The sequence below is a fragment of the Aythya fuligula genome, chromosome 11 (genome assembly GCF_009819795.1).
Source record: "Aythya fuligula isolate bAytFul2 chromosome 11, bAytFul2.pri, whole genome shotgun sequence".
NCBI lineage: Eukaryota > Metazoa > Chordata > Aves > Anseriformes > Anatidae > Aythya > Aythya fuligula.
Genome location: NC_045569.1, coordinates 13577597 through 13602039, shown reverse-complemented (window position 1 = coordinate 13602039; position 24443 = coordinate 13577597). Strand labels below are relative to the sequence as shown.

At 51.8% G+C, this 24443-nt stretch overlaps 3 protein-coding genes across 3 annotated transcripts; 1 reads left to right on the top strand and 2 right to left on the bottom strand.

The window, feature by feature from the left end:
* Positions 1–431: 431 nt before the first annotated feature.
* PLIN1 (perilipin 1) lies at positions 432–4819 on the bottom strand. The gene is made up of 8 exons (XM_032195240.1): positions 4775–4819; positions 4016–4214; positions 3778–3860; positions 3183–3435; positions 2714–2967; positions 2074–2226; positions 1263–1496; positions 432–806 (listed from the first exon to the last, which is right to left on the bottom strand). The coding sequence occupies exons 1-8, from the start codon at positions 4817–4819 to the stop codon at positions 432–434; spliced, it is 1596 nt and encodes a 531-aa protein (XP_032051131.1).
* Positions 4820–7896: 3077 nt separating this feature from the next.
* PEX11A (peroxisomal biogenesis factor 11 alpha) lies at positions 7897–12952 on the bottom strand. The gene is made up of 3 exons (XM_032194997.1): positions 12753–12952; positions 12554–12669; positions 7897–11093 (listed from the first exon to the last, which is right to left on the bottom strand). Exons 1-3 carry the CDS (start codon positions 12950–12952, stop codon positions 10528–10530), a joined length of 882 nt encoding a protein of 293 aa, XP_032050888.1. The 3' UTR covers positions 7897–10527.
* A 440-nt stretch (positions 12953–13392) lies between these two features.
* Positions 13393–24080, top strand: WDR93 (WD repeat domain 93). Its single transcript, XM_032194995.1, has 13 exons — positions 13393–13656; positions 14283–14478; positions 15116–15180; positions 15774–15856; positions 16758–16881; positions 17964–18051; positions 18653–18836; positions 19895–20055; positions 20596–20812; positions 21500–21593; positions 22320–22476; positions 22699–22876; positions 23963–24080. Exons 1-13 carry the CDS (start codon positions 13393–13395, stop codon positions 24078–24080), a joined length of 1929 nt encoding a protein of 642 aa, XP_032050886.1.
* Positions 24081–24443: the final 363 nt, after the last annotated feature.

Sequence of the window (24443 nt, the reverse complement as noted above, 5' to 3'; positions counted from 1 at the left end):
CCTTTCTTCTTCTTCTCTTCTCCAGTCCCCTCTGCTCTCTCCTCCACCTACTTCTCCCTCCAGCAGCAGCACTTTTGGCTGCCTTTGCTCTCCCCCTCCTGGCCCCAGCGCACTCCCCAGGGAAGAGCCACCCCTGGGGCAGAGCGAGGACCCTCCTGTGTCTGCGGGGGGGGGCGTGCGTGGCGGGGACAACCACAGGGCAAAGCACCCACGGGTTCCCTATGATTTGCTTGGGCTCCAGCTTGGGGATGGGGGCTGACACGCCATCAGGACACAACCATGGATGCAACTCATGAGCATGGAGACACCCCCTGGGTGGGAGGGACGTCCCTGCTCGTTGGCACACCGATGTCTGTGTCCGTGTGGGGACGCGGGTAGTGGCGGGGCGAAGCGTGCTGTGGGGTGCCGAGCCGTGTGCCCCCACCACCTCCTCAGTCCTTCTTGAAGGCCGGGCTGTAGAGGTTGGCGTAGTAGGCCCGGCTGTACATGGCCTCGGGCCCGAAGCGGTAGGAGCCCTCGCTCACGCGCCGGTTGTAGGGGGCGAAGGCGGATTTCCGCGGCAGGGGGCACTCGGGCTCGAAGGCCGGGCTGCGGTAGAGGTTGTGGCGCATGAAGAGGGGGTCCTCCAGGCCCAGGAAGGACAGCGGGTGGTGGCCGCGGTACAGCCGCCAGTCGCCCCTCAGCTGGGACTTCTCCTCGGCGGGGGCGGCGGCAGGCTTGCCGTCCTCCTCCTCCTTCTGCTCCGTCTCAGGGCTGGCCTTGCTGCCCCCAGCCGCCGCCTCGTCCTTCACCGACTGCCTGCGGAGCTGAGAGCCGGCGTGAGCGGCGGCCCCGAGGGAGACCTCGTGGGGCAGAGAGCTCAGGACAGGACATTTTATCCCCACGGGGGTCCCCAGAGGAGGAGGGAGTGGGCAGCCGCAGGACATGAGGTCCCTGGGGAGGGAAGGGAGGCGGAGGAGCAGGAGGGGGGGACGTGGGCTCGGACTGAACTTTGGCATCCCCGGGAATTTGCGGTCCCGTCCTGGAGCACACGCAGGGTGAACGGTGTCCTGACAGGGACAGGAGGGCACGTGTGGCATGGTGGCTTCAGGGCTTGGTGTCACTGGGGTGTGCTCTGCCTGGGGGGTGTCATGGGGACTCCCCATCACAGGTTTTGGTGACTCTCTGGCCCTACGTGGTGCCGTGGGGGGGGCTCATGGGGAGAGCTTGGACCTAAAAGGCTTTGCAGGAGGTGGACGGGACCTGATCCGTGATAAACTCACCGGCACGTAGCTGTACAGGGTGCCCAGCAGATGCTTGGGGGCGCTGACAAGGGTCCCCCCCAGCGCATCCACCGTCTCCATGGCCCTGGACAGCCTGCGGGGGGTGAACAGGATCAAGCCCTCGGCCGCGTCCCAGGCCATGGCGGGGACCTTCTTCACGCTGGAGATGCCGGAGGCGCAGGCGCTCTGCAGGTTGTGGGCCACGCTGCCCACCAGCCCGGGACCATCCCCTGCCTGGAGAGAGAAGACACCACAGCCACTCGTGCTGGCCACCACCACCTCCCTCCTTCCAGACCCTCGCAGCCCCCTGGGACCCCACATTTCCGCTGCAGGCAGAGGCAAAGGGCACCGACCCCGACCTGCAGCTTCCTGTCCGCGTGTCCCAGCAGAGCTGCTGCCAGCGGGGAAAGTTCCCAGCCCCGGCTCTCTGTGCTGGCAGCAGGGCCCCCCCAAACCTCAATACCCCCCATCCAGGGTCCTTCTGCCCTTTTTTCACTGCTGGGACCGTGCAGTGGGGGGACACTCGGTGCCGAGACCCCAAAGCAACAACTGGGAGCTTGGTGCCGGGTTGGGGAATTGGGGCACCTGCATCGTGCCTGGCACATAGCTGTCGGATTTGGGGGGTTCAGGATTTCTTTCCCCAAGGAATAAGCCAGGGAAAGTCAATCCTCTGGCTCGTACCCAGCCCCTGGGAAGGTGTCAGAAAAGGAGTGCATTTATTTTTCTTTTTGGAGAGGAGAGGGAGGATGTGTTGGGGCCAGGAGGATGCTTTGGGATGACCCCGTCTCGCCGCCCTCCCGTTTCTCCGTACCTCACTGGCGTGGCTGTCCTCCTTCTTCCCCGCTTTCTCCTGCTTCTGCTCCGGCACCTTGCTCTGCCGCCGGCTCAGCCAGCCGCCCGCAGTGCCCTGCCCCTCACCGTGGCTTTGTGGTGCCTGGGGTGCGCTCGGCTTGGCCAGGCTGCCCTGCGGGGGCAAAAAACAGAGCTTGGGGCAGCCCCGGGGCTTTGGGACCGGCTGGGAAGGGGCTCTCACCGCAGCACGGGGTGGGAGAGGCGAGGCACCCCCTGTCCTGATGGTATCTGGTCCTCCCACGGGGCGTTTGGTGCGGGGAGGATGTTATGGCAAGGCCATAAATCAGCCATCTAGATTGGGAGGCAGCTGGAAATAACTCGTCCTGCTAACGTGCTGCAGGCTGTGTGAATGTGCTGATGGCACGGAGACCGCTGGCCCCAGCTCCCACTGCTGAGCAGGGGAAAGCTGGCAGCGACTGCCCCCACTGCCTATTGTGCTCTCTGGGAACATGGGAAAAGGGCTCTCGGGTTTTACCATGGGAAAAGGCGATGGAAATCCCAGCCCAGCCTTCGGTAGGAATCCCAACATTTCAGGTCTGGCCTCATTCCCGTAGCCCCCGTTTTGCTGGGGGTCTCTGGGGGGGACTTGAGGCACTCACCACAATGGGGATCCAGGTGACCAGCTCCTGCCCCTTGGTTTTGGCGCGCTGGAGGCTCTGGGTGGTTTGCTGGTAAGCGCGGTGGGAGACGGTGCTGACCAGGGCTCCGATCCGGCCCAGGGTGCTGGGGGCACTGGGAGCGCTGGGAGCACTGGGAGCACTGGGAGCGCTGGGAGCACTGGGAGCTCTGGGAGCACTGGGCTTCCTCTGGGAGATCTTTGCTGCTGGCCCACGAGTCTCTTTGGGCTTCTTATCTAAAAGCAGAGCAGCCCAGGGCTGGGTGGGGGACCCACACCAGAAGCCTCTGGTGGCCAAGTGCCAAGCGTCCTCCCTCCACCTGCACCCCATAAACGAGCTGCCACCTCTTATAGGGTCAGGATCAGGGGGTCTCCTCCATCCCAGCCACCCCCTGCCCTGCAGGGACACCCCTCTGCACACCCTTTGGTGATGATTTGGGCATCGGGACTACCTGCTTCCTCGTCCTCTTCTGGCAGCAGGTACTCCATCAGCTTCTCCAGCCCGCCCAGCGCCGTGTCGACGCCGGCGGCCGCCATCTGGCTCACCGAGTTGCTCCTCGTGTACCTGGCCGTGGTCTCCACGGTGCTCTTGGTCGCCTCGTAGCCCTCCGCCGCCAGCTCCAGGATCTTGTCCACGGAGTTGCCAATGGTGCTTTTGGCGCTTTGGAGCGGGGTGGAGATGGTGTCCTTCAGTTCGGAGGCAAGCTGCGGGTGGAGAGATGCAGAAGAGCCCTGCTGGCCTGCTCCAGGTGGCAGGGGACAGACAGAGGGACAACGGAGACCCCAGCCGTGGCCGCACCCAGGAGGGGCATGACAATTTCCTACGGCCTGGGCTGGAGGCAGCTGGTGGGGATGGCACACAGGACACTACTGACATATATCTGGGACCTACCCAACCCTTGTGGCCAACTCCCTGCTTTGGGGTGCCCTGGAGCAGCCCCTCACCTCCAGCAATGACCACAGGCAGCATGCCCCATAGGAGAAGCACTGTGGGCTCCACAGAGGGGCTGTAGGGTCCCAGAGGCTGCTGTCCCACCCGTGACCTACCTTCTCGACGGGGTACTGCAGGGCAGGGATCTTCTCCTCCAGGTGGTCCAAGCCCCGGCAGGCCAAGTTGTTGGCTACAGTGACTGCCTCGGGCAAAAACACGAGAGCGGGCTGGTGAGAAAGGCTGGGGGCTGCGCTGGGGGTGCTGTGTGCCCGTGCCAGCACCACGGGAGGCTCCCCCTGCCGTGTCCCCCCCCGTCCCCTCCCCACGGGCAGCGTTGGAGGACTCAGGACTCACACTGGGGCTCCAGCCTGCGCACCACAGGCTCCACGCTCCACAAGGCCAAGGCGCCGGCGCCCTGCACGCCCCGCTCGTAGACCTCACACACGGAGGCCATGAGCGGGTGGGCCTCCTTGGTGCTGGCGTAGGTCCGCTGCAGGCTTTCGCAGGTCGAGCTGACCACCGGCAGGTGCAGGACCCGCTGCAGCACGTTCTCCTGAGCATCACAGAGGGATGGTTAGGGGCCAGCCAGCTCCCCAAAAACGTCCCGTCACCTACGGGCATCGGGCACATTGCTGTGCCCACCCGGGAGCTCAGCTCCCACTGGAGGAGGAGATGTCCCCCAGCCCTGTTTCCCTGCTTTCCAGTGGCAGCTCAGCAAGCAGCTGCTCAGGAAGCTGAGGGCCAGGAGGTGGCACAAGTGAGAGTCTCCCAGCCTCCTTTCCTGTGGCTCAGCTGTGCAAAACCAGCCTGGCTGCTGCTGCCAGAGGAACAGCGACCCTACAAATGACCCCACAAACACCCTTGGAGCGCTGATGGTCCCCACCTGCCCCATCTCCCAAGCATGACTGTTCTCCTTCCAGCTCGGGGTTAACTCCTGATTCCCAACTTGATAACTTCAAGCACGCCAAACGTTATCCTTTGCTCTGTTTTATTACAGGTAAGGATAACCCACGGGGCAGCACAAGGTGCGACTCACATCCACCTGTGCAGACCATATGAGCTGCCTGGCACTATCCACGCTCTGCCCTTTCCTCTCCCTCTTCCCACGCTCACCTTGGCACTTCCATCCTGCAGGGTCTGATTCTTCTTGGCCGTCATCGCGACACGTCTGCGGGCAAAGCGAAGTTCAGAGCTGCAGACAGTACTGTGCTGCCCGTGGGCTCCCTGCTCACCCCACAGCTCGGAGTGGGATGGGCTGGAGCTGGGCTGGGACACGCACCTCCCCTGGGTGCCACGGGACGTGCCATTGCCTAAGGCTTGACTTTTTACCACTTAAACCCTACAGCCAAGGGCTCCACGAGCTCCTCCCCTGCTAGCGGGCCTCGGCACCCAAGGGTATGAAGAATGGGCTGAGAGGCTGAGAGGTTGGGAGGAGCGGGGTCCAAGCAGGATGAAATGGGTTAGGGCTGGAAAGCAAGCTGAGGGTAGGCAGGCTGGGGGTAGGTGCAGAGAGGAGTGGAGAGAGGAGCTGCTGGCAGGATGAGGGAGGCTGAGCGGTGATGCTCGGGATGTGGGGCTGTGATGGGGACCGTGCGATCCCCCTGTGCACCACCCCATGGCTCAGCACCATCATCCCTGTCCCCACGTACCCGGCTGGGCTGCAAAGCACCGCAAAACCCCCGCCTGCGCTGCTCCTGGCTTGGTGACACCCCCAAGCACAGCTCCACTCCCTTTTCCCAGCAGCAAGCTGAATGCAGGAGATTGAAGGAAGGCAGGCAATCCCTGCCCTCACCCCGACTAGTCCTGCTGAAGCTGTCCCCCCTTTGGGGACCGGGGACTCACCCAGGGTCTGCCTGTGCAGAGCAGGAGCCGGTGGCAGCGCCGTCCCTGCGTGCGGGGCCTGTGCCGGGGTGCGCGGTGCCCTGGGCACTACCACCCCCAGGCCCCACCTCCCAGCTGGGTTCAGAGCCACGGGTTGCTGTGGAAACTGGGCAAACAGCACCCCGAGGCCACCCAAATTTGGGACAGAAGGCTGCAAAAACGGCCCCGCTCAAAGCAGGGCAGGCTGCCTGAGGTCAGTCAAGCCTTGCAAGGCCAAAATCCCCATCTCCCTGGGCCCCAGATGCAGTGCTAAGCCACACTCATGACAAATGCCTGTTCCCTTATTTCCAGGGGGAGCTCTCTCTGTTACAGCATGTGCCTGCCACCTCTTTTCCTTGCTCTGGGCACCTCGGAGCAGTTTGTGCTCCAGCTGGCACGGCACGTGCTGCAGACCCCTACATGTCCTAACCCCTCAGTGGTGCTGGACTCTTCTGACCCTCAGGATCTCTCCTGGGCTGGCGGGGCCAAGACAGGGTGCAGTCCCACGAATGTGGCCTCCAAGCAGGGCAGCAGCTCGGCCTCTGTCCCTCAACCCCCATGCAGGACACGGAGGTGTGTGCCCAAACCTGCGTGGCTCCAGGCTCCTGGAAGCTCTGCTCAGTCCTCCTTTCCTTCCAGAGAGCCTGGATTTGCTCCCAGCCCTGCAAAGCTCACAGACCTGCCTTGCCTGCTGGGCTCACCCCCCAAACAGATGCACACCAGTGCCCTGGAACAGGCACACCAGTGTTCTGGATGGGCTCCAGCGCAGCAGCGGGGTGAGTCACTGCTCTCCAGACAGCGGGACAAAGGGCAGCAGCCTGCTCACAAGTTTGCTCTCTTGGCACCGAGGCTTCTCCCAGCTCTGCTGGCCGGGCAGGGGCAGTGCCAGCCTTCTCCCTGCCTTGGCGTGAGCTGGGATCAACAGACAGCGCAGCCTTTGCCCTGCTGTGGCCTTTCCCCTTCCCCTCGCTGTGGGGCAGAGGCTGTGCCAGCACCATGACAAACAATTTCTGCAGGCAGCATTTAGAGCCAGATCAGCCGGGTGCAGGGCAGCAGAGGTTTACACCCTCGTCTCTGCAGTCTCCTCCATTCCCATTAATATACCGTGGTTGGGGGTGAGCTAGAGCCCTAAAGACATGAGGCATCTTTAAGCTTAGGTCTGCAGGGGGCTGGAGAAGTAGTTAATTTATTTCCATGCCCAACAGCAGGATCACCATCCCCAAATCACTGCTGGCAAGTGTCTGCCCAGTTTCTTTTTAAATAATGTCTTCCCTGGCAATCTATTTAGTGTTTTGTTTTACTTCAGTTCAAAATAAAATCACCTGTGTGATTTAATTCTCCTTTGTGGCAATATAAACGTACCTCTTGGATGGAGTTAGAGACCAATTTACTGCCTTCCTCTTGGCAGAAAGCCTTTTAGACACATGAATGCCCTTCACACCCTCTCTCAGTCACCTTTCCTCTACAAAACCAGTTCACCTGATCCCTCCCCAGAGCTGTTGGGTTTTAGACCTTTGATCATTCTTGCTGCTCACCTGGGACTCTCCAATGGCTCACACATTTCTTGAAATACTGTGCCAAGCAGGGTATAAACACTAGGAAAGCCTTGTCTGTGAGCAGATCCCTTATCTCACGTACCATTCTCCTGTTAATTGCTACCATTATGAAATATATATGAGACCAGTAATTCAGAGGGAAATTCGTACTAAATTGTTGCCGAACGCAACGCTTTGTGCATTACTCAGGAAGTGACATTTTGGAGCTTTTAAATTTGCAAAGCTCTTACTGCAGGGGACAGGAGTAAACAGCGAGCTACCAGCAGGAGCTCAGTTTTAATGGCTATCCCTTCCCCATCCCTCCCCATCTCAACCAGAGATGTTATCCTTCACTCTCTGCCCTGAACAGGTGTTCATTATTAAACAACCACAGCAATTTGCCCCACAACACAAAGAGCCATCCAAACGAAAGGCTGTTTATAAGATATTTCAGTGCAGGTGTAGCCATTGGTTTCACCTAGTGCTGGGCTGAGGGCTCCAGCACCAACTGCTTGTACTCAAGGGCAGACGATGGCAATTCCCCAAGTGTCATTTTTTGGGTGATTTCATGTGCACTTTTACCAGGTGCTCAGATGTTTACTTCTTATTGTTTTCACATCTGAAATTGGGGTTGTAAATGAGCCTGTCAAATCTGGCTGTTGCCCTGCTCCTGTGAAAGGAAAGCCCTATAAAACAAGAGCAAACACAGGCAGTGTCTCTTCAGCAGTTTTGCCCAATTTGGAGATAGGAGAGAGGATTCCTTCTCCAGCATCTCCTCTCCACCCTCTAAATCACACACAGACACGGTGTCATTCTTAGATAAGTTTATTGCTTGTGTTCAAACAGCTGTCCTTATTCCAACTGCTGTATTAGAAACATACAAAGAAAAGGCACTAAAAGGATCTTCTCCACTTGATCATGATTCTATGGCTTCAGTCACATCACATTAAAAAATACATTAAATTACTAGCCTCCAGCTGGGGAGCAGAAAGGCAAGTGTTAGTGCTTAACATCCAGTGAAGTTACTCCTGTATGCTCCGTCCTGTTCTATACAGAATGGGGCGGGTAAGGCTGAGAAAGGCTGAAAATTCATTGCCCTGTCTCCCAGGTTAAGTCTGTACTTGTTAATCCACCCCAGTCCCTCCAGGAGAAACATCAAGAACTGGCTTGTGGCTTTGCATAGTGTTTGCTTGGCACAAGGGCAAAAAACCCACACTCCTCCCTCTGCAGAGGGCAGAGCGAGGTATATCTGGCCAGGGGCCACATCAGCAAGTTAATCTATTTCCCTTTACCTATGAACTACAAGGGAAAAAGAGGAATAGGCTTGCAAAACAGTGGAAGATCTATTTCGTATCCAAGAGGTCCCCTGAGAGGAATCCGTAATGCAGTTTCTTGCAAGAAGACAAAATTCTGTAGGCAAAGGGTAGCCAGACCTCCACTGCCAGGTCGTGGAGATTCTTCTCCTTTCCTTAGGAGAGGAGTTAGGAGGGCGTAGGGGTTGCTGCACGTTGGGATAATGATCAATCTGACCAAGGGAGGGATGGGTCAGACATTGCCAGCATCTCAAAGGCAAAAGGAGTAAAGGAACAAAACAACCCCATTGTTAAAAAGGGTATCAGGAGGAAGCCCTGGAAGGCAACATATCCATTATGGTCTGAACTGCCAGTACGCTTTGCTTTTAATGGTGTTCATTTCCATATTAAAAAGAAGAGCTGCTGCAGGCCATGTTTGGTCTTCAGACACACTTAATTATCCTGCTCAGCAACCTCTTTTTTCAAACCTTTCATTGGCAGCCTAAGACTTCAGATTCAAAGTGGAAGTGATTCCAGGCGTGACTTAGGGTAAACTGGGGCCCTGCATTATCATGTCTACTCAGTTCCACAGCCCTCTCCTTTTAATAAAGGAGACCAGCATCTTTTAATTCCTGTTTACAGACAGTATCAGAAGTAATAAGAGAGTACCTTGGTCCTGGTTAGAGTAATCTCTGTTCACATCTCCTGACAGATGAAACAAGGAGTCCTTGCATCTGAAAGCAACAGAACACACAGGCCGAGCTCTGATGAAGAAGAGCGATAATTTTGTCTCCTATAAATATGATGTGCAAATTTTTCTCAGACAGCGTACTCTGCAAAGTCAGGAGCAACAAAGACTGCATGTCATGTAACTGTGAGGCAGCTGGACACAGCGTTTCTCCTTTAACCTAGATCAGTGCCAGGCAGTCATTCCCAGCTAGGTAACTGAAGAGCAATTACGCTGTCACAGGGCAAACACAAGGCACTTTCAAATGGTAGAACCAGCAAGGGAATGCAAAAGAAATCTTGTGGTTGTGATGGGAGGATAATGAGGATCAAGAAGGAAAATGTGAAACGTGAATGCCCAAATCCAGGTAATAAGCTTCTCTTCTCAAGGAGATTCTGATACAATCAAGTCCAACTCCATTCCCTTCCCTCCAGGAGCTTACGCAACTGGAAACACTCCCTTGCAGTTTGACTCAACAAGCTCCAAGACAGCCTTCTCTCCTTAAATACAGGTTCCAAAGCTCCTTATTACGCTGGATGTTTTCAAGTAAAATTAAAACAGAAGAACAAGCTGCTTATCACACTGTGATTAATGTAAAATGGTTGAATTTAGAATCACGGGGGCTTGGGAGTTAAGGTGCATGTGTAATGGGAAATGTAGTGCTCAGGAGACGTTCCAGATTCACAGCTTTGGAAAGTCAGTTCCCTACAAATCACAGCATTATCGGCAATGAGACCAGCTTTTCCCAGGCACTGTTCTTCACCAAAATCCTCAGCTGGAGAAGTCAGAGTAAGTGGCCAGCAGTCCTTGGCTCACATTAACAAAGGAGAAGAAGAAGGTGCTGATGCCCTGGGACAAAGTTGGCACTCACCAGACCATAGGTCTAGCGTCAACAGTGCGGAGATCACTGGAAGGTCAGGAAACACCACTCCTGTTATCATCAAACCACTGCCCACAGACGTCAGGATGCAGCAATCCAGTCCCATCACAACACTCAGGCATTACTTCAGGCCCTTTAAGCAGAGCTCCTAACTTGACTGAACACGCTGTAGAAAATTTGACTGCAGGAACCTTTGATTGGTGAATTCTAGCTTTCCAGTGTAAACACGATTAATTATGAGTCCTATTACCTATTGCAGTAGTCGAGGCAGCTATTTCGTAACCCCGTATTAAAATATAAAATCAGTATTTCCTTATCTGGCAGCCACGTTCCAAGTCCTGTTTCTGTTTGTGCAATATTATTCTGTCTTTCCCATTTTCACTCCATTGGGCACCAAACTCATCTGCAAAGAGAGAGGGAAGGAGCAAGGGTGGAGTTCATTTATTCAGAGGACAAAACTCATCTTGAGGTTACTGTGAGATATCTTCTTTTGTAAAGTGCCATAGGGAGAATCAAAACCTGTCAGAGGTTCAAAGCCGTCGGCTCACCACATGCCGTGCAGTTTCTCTCTGTCACTGTTTCAGCTTCAGATGAGGGCTTGCTAATGTGAGGATCCCCACCAGAGAGGAGAGGAGGCCACAGAAACCAATCACTCCTGGATTGGTCTTGTAGATCCCCAATGTATCCAAAGGACCCGTGAGATCGCAGAGATTCTTCACCATGTCGAGCACCAGAGGAGGATGATTTTTAAGTATCTGAAACAGTAGGAGGAAAAAACCATGCACGCCATCACATTTCAAACCGTTTAGTTCCTGATTTCGTTTGTCCCAGGAAGAATCCTCCTTCATCTTTCCTTCCTGTACAGCTTGCTCCAGCCTCCACGAGACCTCATACCAATCCCTGGCCAGGTTCATCAGCAGCGAAAAGTAGTAGCACTTGGTGGCCCAGTTCCGCCACTTCGGCACGTCGATGTCAGGCTGGAGTCCAACGCTCTTCAACCACAGGACTGTGTCACAGACGAAGTACAGGGCACGGGTCAGGTTGGAAGCCGTAAGGCAGACGCGAGGAACCACGTCTGGCAGCTGTGTAGTTCTCCTGGCTGCTACCAAGGCGTGCACCGTGTTGCCCAGTCTGAACACTGCAAGAGACACCACGAAGGTTAGCGTGGCTGCTGCAGAGACACAGCTCTAGGCACGGCAACTTGGCACGTCACTGCCCACAATTCATAAACTTAACAGGTTTCGGGCATTTGTATGCTTAAACATCTTCTCCACTCTTAAGGGAATTGTGAGTTTGCAGTGTGAGAGGCTAGTATTAGGGAAGGAAGGGGCGTAAATCCCTCCGTGTTACTGTCCTAAACACAATTTTGTCAGTAGCCAGGAATCACCAGCCTTTCCTGCTGCTCCATTTTCAGTGCTTGGGTGTGCTCTGGACCCATAGCACTCTGAACAGGGCAGTGACACAAACGGAGCCTCCAGTGTCAGTGGTACTCTGCTGTGAATTTCATTTAACACTGGACAGGAGGTGATGTTACTGCATAAACCTCATTGCCACCACGAGCTGCACCTTCCCTAGGCTTCTGCAGAAGCTGGGGATTTACATGCTGAGCACGCTGACACCCAAGTCCCTTCTCAGCCATGAATTTGTGAGAGGTGCACATCACTCCCTGCAAACAGGAGCAGTATATTCCACTTCCAGCTATAACACACAGCAAACCCTATTTCATGCCCTGCACAGTTTAGGTTTCACCTCATGAATGTTAATACAATACCATACAAAATACTTTTAATAACCTGCTGCACCGTAACAGTGACAGATGTTGGCTGTACCCGTGTTTAGTGGAGCTGCAAGCGCCCTGAATTTCGGCCTGAAGCCTACCGGAGGTTTGTTTAGCACAGACAAGAGAATTATGGCTATGCTGATAAACCAGCTGGCCTCTCTCCTGGAAATTACCATACTCCAGAGCTAATTGGCATAATAAAACAAATCTATGGTAACACATTAAATCAGCGTCCTTGCCACATATATTGAAACTGCTCCAGAATTGAGTAATTGATAAGTAGGTGTAAGATCAAGCCGAAAGCACACAGGACAACCACAGCAACAAATGGCACAACCCCAACAGATGCAGGGGTGACACGGCACGAAGTGATGCATACAGTCAGAGCACGAGAAAAGTAGGGAAGGGGAAAAAAATTAGTAGAGCGTAAGTGCTAAAGAAAAGTCGTGTGAAGTAAAATGTAAGAAGCCACATTGAAGGATGGTTCTTCAGAGGTGCTTTGCAGGGGATGGGGATCTTTAGTATTAAACCACCTTGCTGGGAGGACTGACAGGAGTGCAGTGAGGCAGCGGTGTGCCAAAACTCCTCGTTCTGTCCCAAAATAGGGCTGACAACTTCAACTCCTGCCTGTTAACTCACTGCTCCAGCTCTCCCTGCAGCAACTCATGGGAGAGGAGGCTGGAGGAGCGACAAATGCCACTGTAGCCGTGCAGATCCTGCCAAGCCAAGGCAGGGTAAGGATGCTGACGGCTCCGTGAGTCCACCAGAAGGGTTTTGTGTCCCCAGGAGGAGCTCGCCCCGGGGACCCCGGCACTTACTCTTCCGTCCCGAGCTCATGCTGGCTTCCAGCTGCTTCAGCTTCAGCACCAGCTCCTCCTTCTCGGCCTGTCGCTCCAGCACATAGCTCAGCAGCATGCACGTGTACTGCGTGGCTCTGCAACGGCAAAACACGACAGAGAGACGGGCTGAGAGCACGGCGGGCACCCGGGGCGAGCGGCACACGGGCCGAGCACTCACCGTAGGAGCCGCTCGCGGCCCTGGCTGCGCTCGGTGAAGTCCACGAAGCGCTGCATGGCGCCGGGGCAGCCCCGCCGGCACCGGCACCCGAACGGCGGCCGCCCCGCTCCGCCCCGCTCCGCCCCGCTCCGCCGCCGGAACCCCCCCGCTCCGGGCTCTGCTTCCCCGGCCGGGCCGCGTCGCTGCCGGCCCGTTGCCATGGCGACCGGCAACAGCGGGGCAGGTGCGGGCCGGTGTCACCGCGAAAAGCTTCCCCCCCCCCCTCCTCCCAGGTTGTTTTTTTTTTTTTTTTTTCTTTTAATGCTTTTTCATAAATCTTATCCACCTCACTCCTAAACTTTTACTTTATTTATTTATTTTTTTTAATGTAAAATATCAGTGTCTTTGTCCCCGATATTTGCAGAGCGGAATAAAAACTAAGTAACAGAGGGGATGCAACAAGTAGAAATAAACAATACAGAGCAACTTTGCTCTGCCCATACCCAAAGGAACTCCCGTCCCTCTTAACGATCATTAACCAGATTTTCTTTTTTCTTTCCCCTTTACCTCATGAAAGTAGATATTGTGCGATTCTTCGTTCTCCTGCACCTGCTGTGGTTACTGCACCGGTGCTGTGCTCTGCACTGGGAGAGGCAGCACGATGCCCGTGCATGTCCGGAAGCATTCCCTGGAGATTCCTCCGCCATCTGAAGAGGACTGGCTGAAGGATGACGAGGAAGACTTCTTCCAGCAGGATCCCGAGCGAATACGCGATGCGTTGCCTCAGCCCTTCAGGATGGTCAACAAACTGGTGATGCTGGTTTTTGAAAATGCTATGGAAATCATCGAAAGAAGGGAGACGCTCCGAGAAGCACAAAAACTGAAGGTCCGGCCCACAAAATGCTTCCCTACAGCTGAATTCCAGGTACAGAGCCCCTTACACCAGGGATAGCAGCAATTACCTTGCCAGTTTCTCTACTGAATATCCATTCAGTTGGCTTTACATCCTTCTGTTCATCACCTTCCTCAGAATCCACCACCATCTCCCCAATTCATTTCAAAAGGGCTGCAGTTTCTCAGCTTGTCCGACAGGTTCTGCTTGCCACCCATCTATCACATCTCTCTGAAAAGAAAGAAGCAGGTATTAAAGAGCATTAAATTCACCTTCTGCTTCCTTGGCTTGCTCCACCCTTGTTGAGCCCAGAAGGTAATTAGTCAGTAGCATACAAATGAGCAAGCTCAGCTTTGTGTAATAGTGAATATGCTGTGAGAGGTGGGAGCAGGTTTTTTTTTTTTTTTAATAATAAAAAAAAAATTATTTTTTAATTTCTGAGAGAAATAAACTCTCTAATTCCTGACCGAGCAATCTCTGTGACAGAGACGTGACCTTCTTCCCCGCTCTTCTGATGAAAACTCATGCAAAAGCTTCTCCCTTGTAGAATAAATCAGCCTTTGCTATTGGTGAAAGGCTAGGAGACTATTGCTAGTGTGGCTGATGTATCTTCCTTATCTGAAATGGTGGGGTGCACACATCTTTTTCTCTCTTGGTAGGTAACTGGAACAGCCAATTGCCTGTCAGTGTCTGGAAAATTCATCTTTGTTGGTCTGTCCGTGGGTCTGGCTGCCTTCAGGATGTACGACTGTAAGCAGGTCTGTGTTTGGGATGCAGTCAAGACAGAGATTTGTGTCATCCACTCCTCAGACTTGGGGGACGAGCACCACGTCCTGCTCACTGTGGATGAAATGGGTAGGTGTGACGTGGGTTTCTCTGACCTGGCTGGTGGATGGCTGGGCTCTGGAGCTGAAGAGTTGGTAGCTGCTTTATGGAAGAGTGCTAAATCAGGAGGAATGTGAGCATGGCTGTTGTATTTCCTAGAAAGCCCCGCAAAGAGTGTTAGGTAACGGGTTGTAGGGTGAGAGAGTGGCCCTAGGGCCTTGGGATTAGGAAAGGGTGTGGGTTTGGTGTCCTTGCTGGAACAGCAGAGACAGATGCAGGGCTGAGGCTGAAGTGCAGTAAGTTTTAGACCAGATGGAAAGAAGCATTGCTAGGTGTCACCTCCTGTTTGTGCTTTGTTTCAGCACCTGTAATTGCACAGCCCTGTGGTAAATAAGTTTGTTTGTTGATTCGTCTGAAAGCTGTCATTTCTGGCGGAGGTGCTTTTCAGACTGTCTTATCCATCTCTGTGTACAATCACGTGTTTGCTGGTAATGACATAAGGAAGCCAATGAAAGTTTATTGCTGGAAGCAGTGGAATATTCTTCCTTGAGCCCAGAAAAAAAAACAAAAACATAGTCCTGTCCACTCTCCTGCAGATATTGTAACAGCCCTCTCCCAAGAGCATGGCTACCATCTGTTCACTTTCCTCCTCCTACTTCTATTCCAGGGCTTGTCTCGCTCTTCTGCTTTCACAGGGAAAGCTTCCTACTCATTAAGATCTTAAATGAGGTGGTAAGTACTGATTTAATTGCATAGACACTGCGTAAGGACTAGTAAATAATCAATCATAAAGAGTACTAATTGCTCTCAGGAAATTCTGTCATGGGCAGCCACATGCTGACACCAGAGCTCATTCACTGAGCCAGGAGCATGCAGGTTGGCTGGTGATGTGACATATGCTCTCTGAGTGCCAAAGTCATCCCATGCCAACGTCCCAGAGATGTATCTGCAGCAAAAGTAGCTGCTGGAAGTCCCTGACACCATCCTATATGAACCAGAGGAATAATTCTTCATTTAGACTAGTCTCAGGGAAGTGATTTTCAGAACTAATGGCTTACATACATCTCGGAAGGACAGCCTGATGCAAGGCGCAAACTAAACATCTCTGAGGTGCTTAGACAGAGCACGCAAGAGCAGCACTAAGGGCCACCAGACCTTCCTGCCAACCCAGAGGAAACCTGAGAAACAAAACTCTAGGCACAAGATATTTTACTGGGAAAGAATATTCAGTTCTGTTCTTCCAGCACTATTGAGAACTGTGCAAGGCCGTGGAGCTCTGTGACTCAGTGATCTTGCTTTGACGCCAGCCTGCTTTTCTTTGGCAGGAAGATATTAGCAAGCGAAGTACTTGTGTGGAGGTGGTGCTGTCCTCAGGAGGTGATTATGCAGGAGTCCTGCTGCAAGGCAAGTGCAAGAACATGGTGTGTTTGATGGCGGCTGTTGTGTTCTAGCACAAGGGCCATCAGCAATGCTTTTAAAATGTTCCAAGCATTCTGGGTTCCCAGGGATCCTGCTCCTAATCTTCCCAGTCCCTCTTCCAGCTTAGAGACGTGCTCCTGCCACTCCCTTTCCTCCCAAAAGGCCTGGTATGGATCAGCACTGATCCCAAAAGTTGGCTGATTGGAACTGGTCAGTGCAGGACCCAGCTCCCATTAGGCTCAACGAAGCAGAGGCTCAGTGAAGGCTCTTCTTCTCCCCAGAATTATTTACCTCAGTTCTTTCTCTGAATCAGCATGGCTTTTATGCTGCAAGTATGTAGACCTGAAGAACTTTCTCTGCTGATGTAAGCCGGACAGCACAGAGACACTTTCTAAAAACACTACAACCAACTCTCCTTGCTATACCGTTCTGTTTCATGGCAGCTGCCTCTGCCAACTCATTTGCTGCTAGATGTTTTCTGGACCGCTTTGGTGGAACCTGCCTGGACATGTGCTGAGAATGATTTATATATGATTGATTTAAATATATATCTCAACCATTTGTAGAGAGCCAATGTGTGAAACCACGTCTCACTTCCTGCTTTACTTCAGAGGTTTCAGGTCAAATTCTCCGACTGTGTGGCTTCATGGAATTTATTTGGTGGTTGTGGGATTTTGAGGGGCTGAACTACAGGCTGTGATGTCAGTCTTAGTCAAGTATGTGAAGCCCTAAGTGGGAGGAGAGGTGGGATACATGGAGTTCACCGGGATTTTATATTTCAAAAACTCTCCACATTTTGTTTTAATGATTTAAGATAACAGAGGCTGCTTGCTTGAAAGACCTTTACTCCTTGTTTCCAGTTGCTCAACAAAGTTTCCCAATGCAGGCAGCTCTGAAGTTTGGCTGGAGGTCTACCGATTGCCCAAGGATTCCTGGCTGAAGGAGACAGAGAAGAGCTCAGGAGCTGCAGCAGGGCTGGCTTTCAGGGAGATGAGGTCAAGCTGGACATCTGTGGTACAAAACAGTTCCACCCCTCTCCGTGCTATTTTTTTCTTATACCCTTTTGCCTACAGGTCTTTCCCCAAACCTTGCTCTTGCAGACAGTGACAGCAAGATACAGGCTGAACAAGTCTGTCAGCCCAGGGGGATGGAGCATGTGTCTCTACAGCTGCCCATCCCACATTTCACAAGGCCTTTGTGTTATTGGGACATGTTTACTCTCCCAAGACAGGCTTTCCAATGAGGTTCCTTTGGTCCCAGGGCTAGCATTCCTGCTGCTCCTCCCTGAAACCGTCAGCTCCTTTCCCAGCAGTATTGCCCCATCTGAGGAGGCCCTGTGCAAGGGTATTCCCACAGGGTTTCTCCCTTATGTTATTAGGGGAAGGTGGAGGAGCACAGTGGGAATCAGGCCTGAGATCTCCACTCAGAAATCTGGTCTTGCAAGGGCCTATGACTTGGGTTCCTGTTTTAGACTGCCTGTGAGAGGGATCTGGGGGGTTCATAGCTAAATCCACCTGAGCAAGGCAATGTCTCCACCCTGCCTCAGTTAGTTTGTTTGAACTAACCAATGCAATCACCAGTTCTTTGGCAAAAAAAGGCTGGAGCTGCATGGAGACTGTTCTACAGAGATAGTAACTGGCCTCAGTGAGCGTCCTGGGCTGTTGCAGGAAATCTTAAAAGCTGAGTCAATGGTTAACTCTCTCCTACATCACCTTCACCCTTCTAGATTTCACCTTTCCACACATAGACACCTTCTGCCCAGAACCTCCAGCTGACCCTCTGTAACACCTGCCTCATACCTCTTGCTTCTCCTTCAGCAGAGACTTTTCTGGGCATTTAAGAGCGAACTCCTCCATACTTTGTAATGGTGTTAAGGAACTAGTGATCTCCCTCGGGTTTCTGTGTTTTGGCCTGAAGAATGAGGCTAAAATGAGTATCTCAATATTGGAGGCAATGTGAGCTTTGTGTATGCTTCCTTCAAGAAGCATTCAGTTCCTATAAACTTCTGACAGGTGAAAACTTAGCAGCATTGAACACAGCACAGCTTGAGGGAAGCCACTTTTTCTGTTTTTCTGTTTGACATTTTTCTGTTGCAGGAGTCTTTTGTGTCTGCAAACAAAGCTGAGGCAAAGCTGAGTCTCCCAGTGCTGGTGCTGAAAGTGAAGCCACCCAAACCCATTACAGGTCAGGGACTGTTTCTATGCTTAGAACATGCTGTCTTCTTCAGGTGGCAAAGGATTCATGGCCATTAAGTCTACAGAACAGTCAGAAAACTTCAGTAATGTGTTCCTTAGTCCCTTCCTGGCCTATATTTATTAGCACAAATCACTTCAGTGTGTCTGAAAGTGGTTGTCATACACCCTTGGCTTCATTGTCACCAGAGAGGGAGGAGACTGCTCCTAGATTCTGGCAACCTGACAGCACCATTACTTTTGTCAATCTGAGTCCTGGATTCAGGGACATACTGAAGCTTTACAGAGAGGATGGGGAGGGAGCAGACATTGTGCTGGGATGATGTCAGGGAGAATGCCACAGAAAGGGAAGGTGAGCTCTGAGTTGCGCTAATCCCTGCCTCCAAATACTGGAAAATGGGTTAGTGATATGGAGAATCTCAGAGAATATATTAATGTTGAAATACTTGCACCAGGAAAATGCAGTGTGGTCCTCTTCAAGACAATGCTACCCTGAAGGTGGAATGGTAAAAGTGCATCTGGGGCTCTCCCACATCTTCATGGTGCCTACTCCTCCCAGGGCTGTGCCTCTTTCCTTTATGTTTGCAATCTAGGAACTAATTTTAAAAGCCCTTTGGATGCCTTGAAGAAAGTGGATGATGGCAGCATGCTTGGCTTGGGGCACAATCACCTGATCAAGGACTCTCAGTGGGAGCAACACGAGGCAATCTTCCGCAGCATTTATCGGGAGTTTCTGGAGGCTGAGGGTGAGAGTGAGAGCAAGGATGAGGTTCCCAGGTGAGTGAGGGTCCCAGCCAGCATTTCATTCCATGAGTCCTCAACATGGGACAATTCAAGTGTAGATGGAAACCTCTTGCATAGCTCTGTTCCCCAGGGTGTCAAGGCAGGGGGCTAGAGCAACTCTAGAACCTGTTGCATCACTACCTAGGTATCAAGGCCTTTCTTTACTTGATTCCTTTTTCAGGCGTGCAACTTTTCATTTTCTCCTGCCCAGCTGGATCCTACAGGGGGGGATTGACATAAAAGTACAGCCAGGTAACTCAATTGTGCAAAAACGTGTTAACATGTGAAGTTTGTCATTGCATGACATTGAGCTCCAGTTAGAACTCAGTGACTCAGGGTTGGGTTGGCTCTATAAATTCCATCTTCAAAGGCATAAGTCTGGGTAAAAATGTCAGCCCTAGGACTTTTAAGTCAGTCACTGACATGAAGTCAAAAAAACTTGGCTCCATGGTTTAAAATAACTAAATGAGGGGGACACATAAGCAAGGAAAAAAAAAAACAAAAAAACAAAAAAAAACAAGACAAGGGAGTGTTTGTTGTGTTCTAGTTTGTGGGAGCAGAGTTTCTATAAGTCTTGTCAGGGAAACCATGAAAGCCTAGATAACAGCTTTCTAATTGGGGTTTTGGTGTCCTGGATTGTTCCTTTCTTTGTCCCTTGATATCCTTCTCTATTTTTATTGTCCCCTTCTCCATTCTAGATGTTCCAGCTAGCATCAGTGTGTACTGGGATGGAAGCCACAATCTCTGTTTCTATTTACTTAACCGTCCACTCAAGGAGAGAGTGGGTAAGGAAGTCTTACAGAGCACTTTGGGGAGTGAGAGTATTCAGTGGCCAGTAGCTGTCCCTCAGCCAGATCTTTCGTTATTCAGGGAAATGAGGAATGGGGAGGAGAGCTACACCATATCTTGTGTGTTAGGCTGCCATTTGGATTGCAGGGCTCTGTGTTGTACCGGCTGACAGAATCCTGTCAAGAGACTGCAGAATGGTTCATGTTTTATCGGGAAACTGGAAGCTGGTACAATGAGAGAGAATGTTCTGCACTTTCTTACAGTTATCCATCTTCCATCTTCCTGTCCTTCTGTTTAGATGCTGATCTGAAACCTGATGTTGTGTGGCCATGTGCAGCTCCAATTGCGTGCTCAGCTGTCAGTTCCTGGTACCTGGCACTGGCATGTGAAGATTCAGCAATAACTATTTGGGATAAACACCTAGGTGAGCTTGCCTTTTGGTACTGTGCACTGAGATCACAATGGATAGATATTTCCCTTCCTTAGGAGTGTGAGGCTCTGGCTTGGTGTGAACAGGGAGCTTCCAGTGAATTTACAAGCAAATCTGAAATTAATTTGGACTCGCTTGTTCATGGGATGCTCTGCCAGAAGTTGCCAAAGCAGCCTGACTCTGTAGCCCTGACAGAACCATTCCCATGCACAGCAATGCAGCGGCTGTGAACTGCTGCAGCGAGGACTGACTCCTCTCTTGTCTTGAAGCCAGTAGTAGCAGTCCTCTGCAGGACAGTCACTGCTTTGCCACTGCATCCTCAGGCTATCTTTGAGGCTGTTGTGGCATCATAGTCCAGGCTGTCCTCAGTGGAAGTATCATTCTGCCATGATGCATGGTTCTTCTGGCAGAAGAGTCTTCTGTCATCAAGGCTATTCTGGTAGCTTTTTTTAATTATTTTTTTTCTTCTTAAACTGCTGCCTTTTAATTAATTAATTTATTTATTTGATTAATTTTTATTTAATGCCTCTCCAGGATATCCACTGTCTGTGACTGTCATGCCAGAGAAACGTCCCATACGTAGCATCCACTTCCTGCAGAGTGCTGCAGCTGCCAGCAGTGAGACACCTTGCCCTGGTACAGATCCTCCCTCTCCAGCCGTGGAGCTTTTAGTGCTGTGTACAGATGGGTCTTTGTATTTGTTGAGAGCATCCAGGGCCAAGAAGCCCAGCATCACGCTCCTGGCAGACAGGTGAAGTAGTCTCTGATAGATCTCACTCCAGACAAGGGAGCTGGGTTATAGTGCTCAGGTCCATCAGGGAGGTCCAGATCTCAGTGGGATAGAGGAGATAGAGAACTTTCCACTGCCTTCACCCAGATAGCTCTGCCACGTTGCTGTCAGCAGCAAAGATGGTTTTGCTAGAAGTCAGTCCCAGTCCTAAAATCCAGTGGTTGTTCCAGAATGATGACTATTCCTGGGCTCTGTGCATTAGAACACAGGGGCTTGTAGCACTGCTCTAGGGCTGATGTTCAGCTAGCTGTGTCTCTGCCCAGGGCCCTTCTCTCTACTGTCCTTGCCATAGTAATGTCCACTTGGAAGTCAAAATAAGCATTTCCTGACATATTTCTATCAACTTGACTTTCACTTATCCCCTTGGTTTGAGGAGAAGAGAGGCTGCTGCTGCTCTGGGAGCTGTGGTTTCCTGCCTCCATGTCAGGCAGGTAACTTGAATCTCCAATGTAGTTCTTGTGCAGCTATGCACAAGACAGGCCTTGGGGGTTCCTGCCCAGGAGGAAGCAGCTTTGTTTGCGTAGGGAAGGGACTTGGCTGGAACCTCATGCCAGCCCTTGTAGCTTATATCGCCGTTGCCATTATTACAGCCTCTCAGTACATGTGATATGGATGAAACAGTGGCATAACCCTGAATCTGTTTTACAGGCCTGAAGATCCAAATCTTGCTGTCACTGCAGTGGTGCCTGTCCTGGCATTCCCCAGTGCTGTGAGTATTGCTGCCAGGTTCTTTAAGAACTGGGTAAGAGCACAGGTCCATCTGGCCTAGCACCCCTTTTCCAGTGATGGCTGTAACTGGGTGCTTGGAAGAATAAGAACAGTGCAAGCAGATGTTGCTGTCCTCACATTCTTTCCCAGCCTCTAGCTATTTTCAGCTCAAGGACTTCCTGCACTAGTTACAGTTCTGCATGTACCTTCTAACTCTCAAATGATTTCTCTTCCTTTACCTTACTTGGTATCCCCTTGTAGCTTTCTCTTGTTCTCTAATGACCACTGAGGTGGGAGGCACTGGAGGCCTGCACATGGGAGGGTCCAGCTGCAAAAATGAGAGGGTCTGGCTGTGAAGCTTCCAGGATCAGGGTCAATACAGGAGGGCATCACAGTGGGAAGTTGTAAGCACAAGTCCAGACAGACCTTTCAAGTAGCCTCCAAGTTTTCAGGCTTGGGGAGAAAAGGACTAAAAGCCTTTCACCAGAGCCAGCCATGTAGAAGACTGCATCTACTTAATTTCTGACTTGTCCTGCTGCCCCTTCCCAATCCCAACCCAGCAATTCTGGTCCAAGTTCCCTGCACAGCCTGTTCTTGGCTTGCTGTGGTCCTATGACTACTGGGCAAGCAAAGAAAACAGCATCATAGTTGGGGATGTCAAATCCTCAGTGTCAAGTCCTGAATGACATTCCCTGCCCTTTCCAGTAAATGCTTTTCACCTCTCTTAGATCCACCTTTAAGTCTCAACTTGCTGTTTCAGGCCCTGGTTTTCTCCTGGGATGGCACGGTGTCCTTGATGAACACTGCCACATCGCAAATGGTTTGCTGCTTCAGTAGTCCACCTTCTCATGCTGTAGCATCCCCCTGGCAGCCAGTGTTCACATTGGATACTGTGAATTGGTGCCTGCTTCTTCGAGGTGGGTATCAAGATGCAAAGTGTGACTGTGCAGTGATGTGGCAGCGAGAGGGCAAAGGACACTGCTGGGCTGTGTTTCTTGGCAGACAAATGTCTGGGGAGGGCACAGATTCTCACAGCATGACCTCATGAGTTTGTCTACAAGAATCGCTCAGACCTGACTAGATCTTGTACAGTGGTATATCTCTGCTAAGAGACCTCCACTGTTCTTGTCTCTGTCTAGGCGACGAGCAGCAGGCAGATGCATTGGCACAGAGCAGAGCCAGTCACAGCACCATCTTCCTCTTTTACTTTAACTCCTACCCACTGGAGGAGGCTTTCCCAAAGAAACCAGATTTGCCTTTCAAGTCCTTACAGAACCTGACATTGTTTGAGAGATGTAACATGTTCTTGCGTGATAGGTAAGAGTTTCCTTCTGCCTGATAGGTAAGTGCATCGATGTTAGCTGTGGCATTGCTGAGGTCCCAGCAAGGTCTCACCTTGGAGCCTCTGGGTTCTTCTGTGTACTGTGACACAGACTTATGTCTGGATAAGGTTGATGTTCAGCTAGTTGGATCCCTGCCAGCCACCAAAAACATGTGCCCCTTCCTCCTCTCCCTTCTGTCATCCATAGAATAACTTGCAACTGTATGTCAGGATGCCTGGGGCAGGCCTCTCCTTCCAAGAGGACTTGCTAGTTCTAAGTTGTTTTTGTACAGCACAGGATATGCAAGGTTGTTGGATAATATGATCCTTGCTTAACTGTTGTCGTCTTCCCTTTGACCCCATAGACAGGCAGAACTGGGATCTCTTTGTATGTTGCTGCTCACCTCCATTCCTGGGTTAATTCGTTGCTTAAGTAGATTTATGTTGTAGGTTTCTTGGTTTGAGAATGTCCCTGGCACCCTCATGACAAGGTTGCAGCCAGAGCTTAGCTGATGTGCTGAATTCATGCTGTCACTAGATGGCAATGTGACATCTCTTATTGGATGACTTTTTCCTTGAATTCTTACCTGGAGCCAGTTCCGTGTCAGTGACATTCTTTTCATTCTTATCACTATGCTTTAGTTCTCTGATTTGAAGTGGAACAGGTGGGTACAGGTATGACCTTACAGGACTTATTACCTGGTAGTCTTTTCTGATTCCTTGTCTCCAGGGTGAATCCTGTGGTGTTCTCTGATTAGTTAGGGACAGAAATGTAAAAGTTTCATCCTATGCCACCAGTTCTGCCCCCGCTTCTTAAAAAGATGGAGAGCAGACACTTGTCTGCCTCATGCCAGAAACACTGGTGAGACATCACCTCCCTTCTGGGCACTGAGAGCTCAGGCCAGAGCAGATCAGATATGACTGCAGTGAGACCTGTGTCTACAGACTGTCAGGCAAAGAGAAATACAGAGGCTCCTGCTATGAAGAGCAGCCCCAGGGACACTTGGTGAGCCAGGCTAGGGTTGTGTGCTCATTGGGAGAATGGCAGCGACTGTTCTAACTCCCTCTTCTTCCCCTGCTAGTCAGCAGCGCCTGGTAGGACTCGAGGAGCAGTTGCCTGAGTACTGGAGTCGGCTGCAGGCACGAGCAGCTGCCATGGACAAGGAGAGTCAGAAAATAAAGGGACAGAAGAAGCCATAGTCAGCCATGCATCCTGAGGACCCGGCTCTGCGCTATCCTAATTCTACAGACCCGTGATCCAGCACTGATATTTTAACAGCATCTCTATTCAAATCTATCCTGCTGCTTTCCAGCCTGGGGCAATTTGTTATCTGAACTATCTGCTTGTCTGCCACAGCCACAAGGATCTGCTCGCGACTCTCTGCTTATCTAACCTTCAGCCTGTTCCAGCAGCGTTCAGCTCTTCCTCATGGGAGATCAACACAGCTGATGGAAGAGTCTTCAAGTAGGAAAGAACTCTTACCAAGGTGGTAGGTGAAACAACTATGTGCTTCAGCTAAGGGTTTGTGCTGGATCTCTGAGTCCTCTCAGAGACCTGGAACA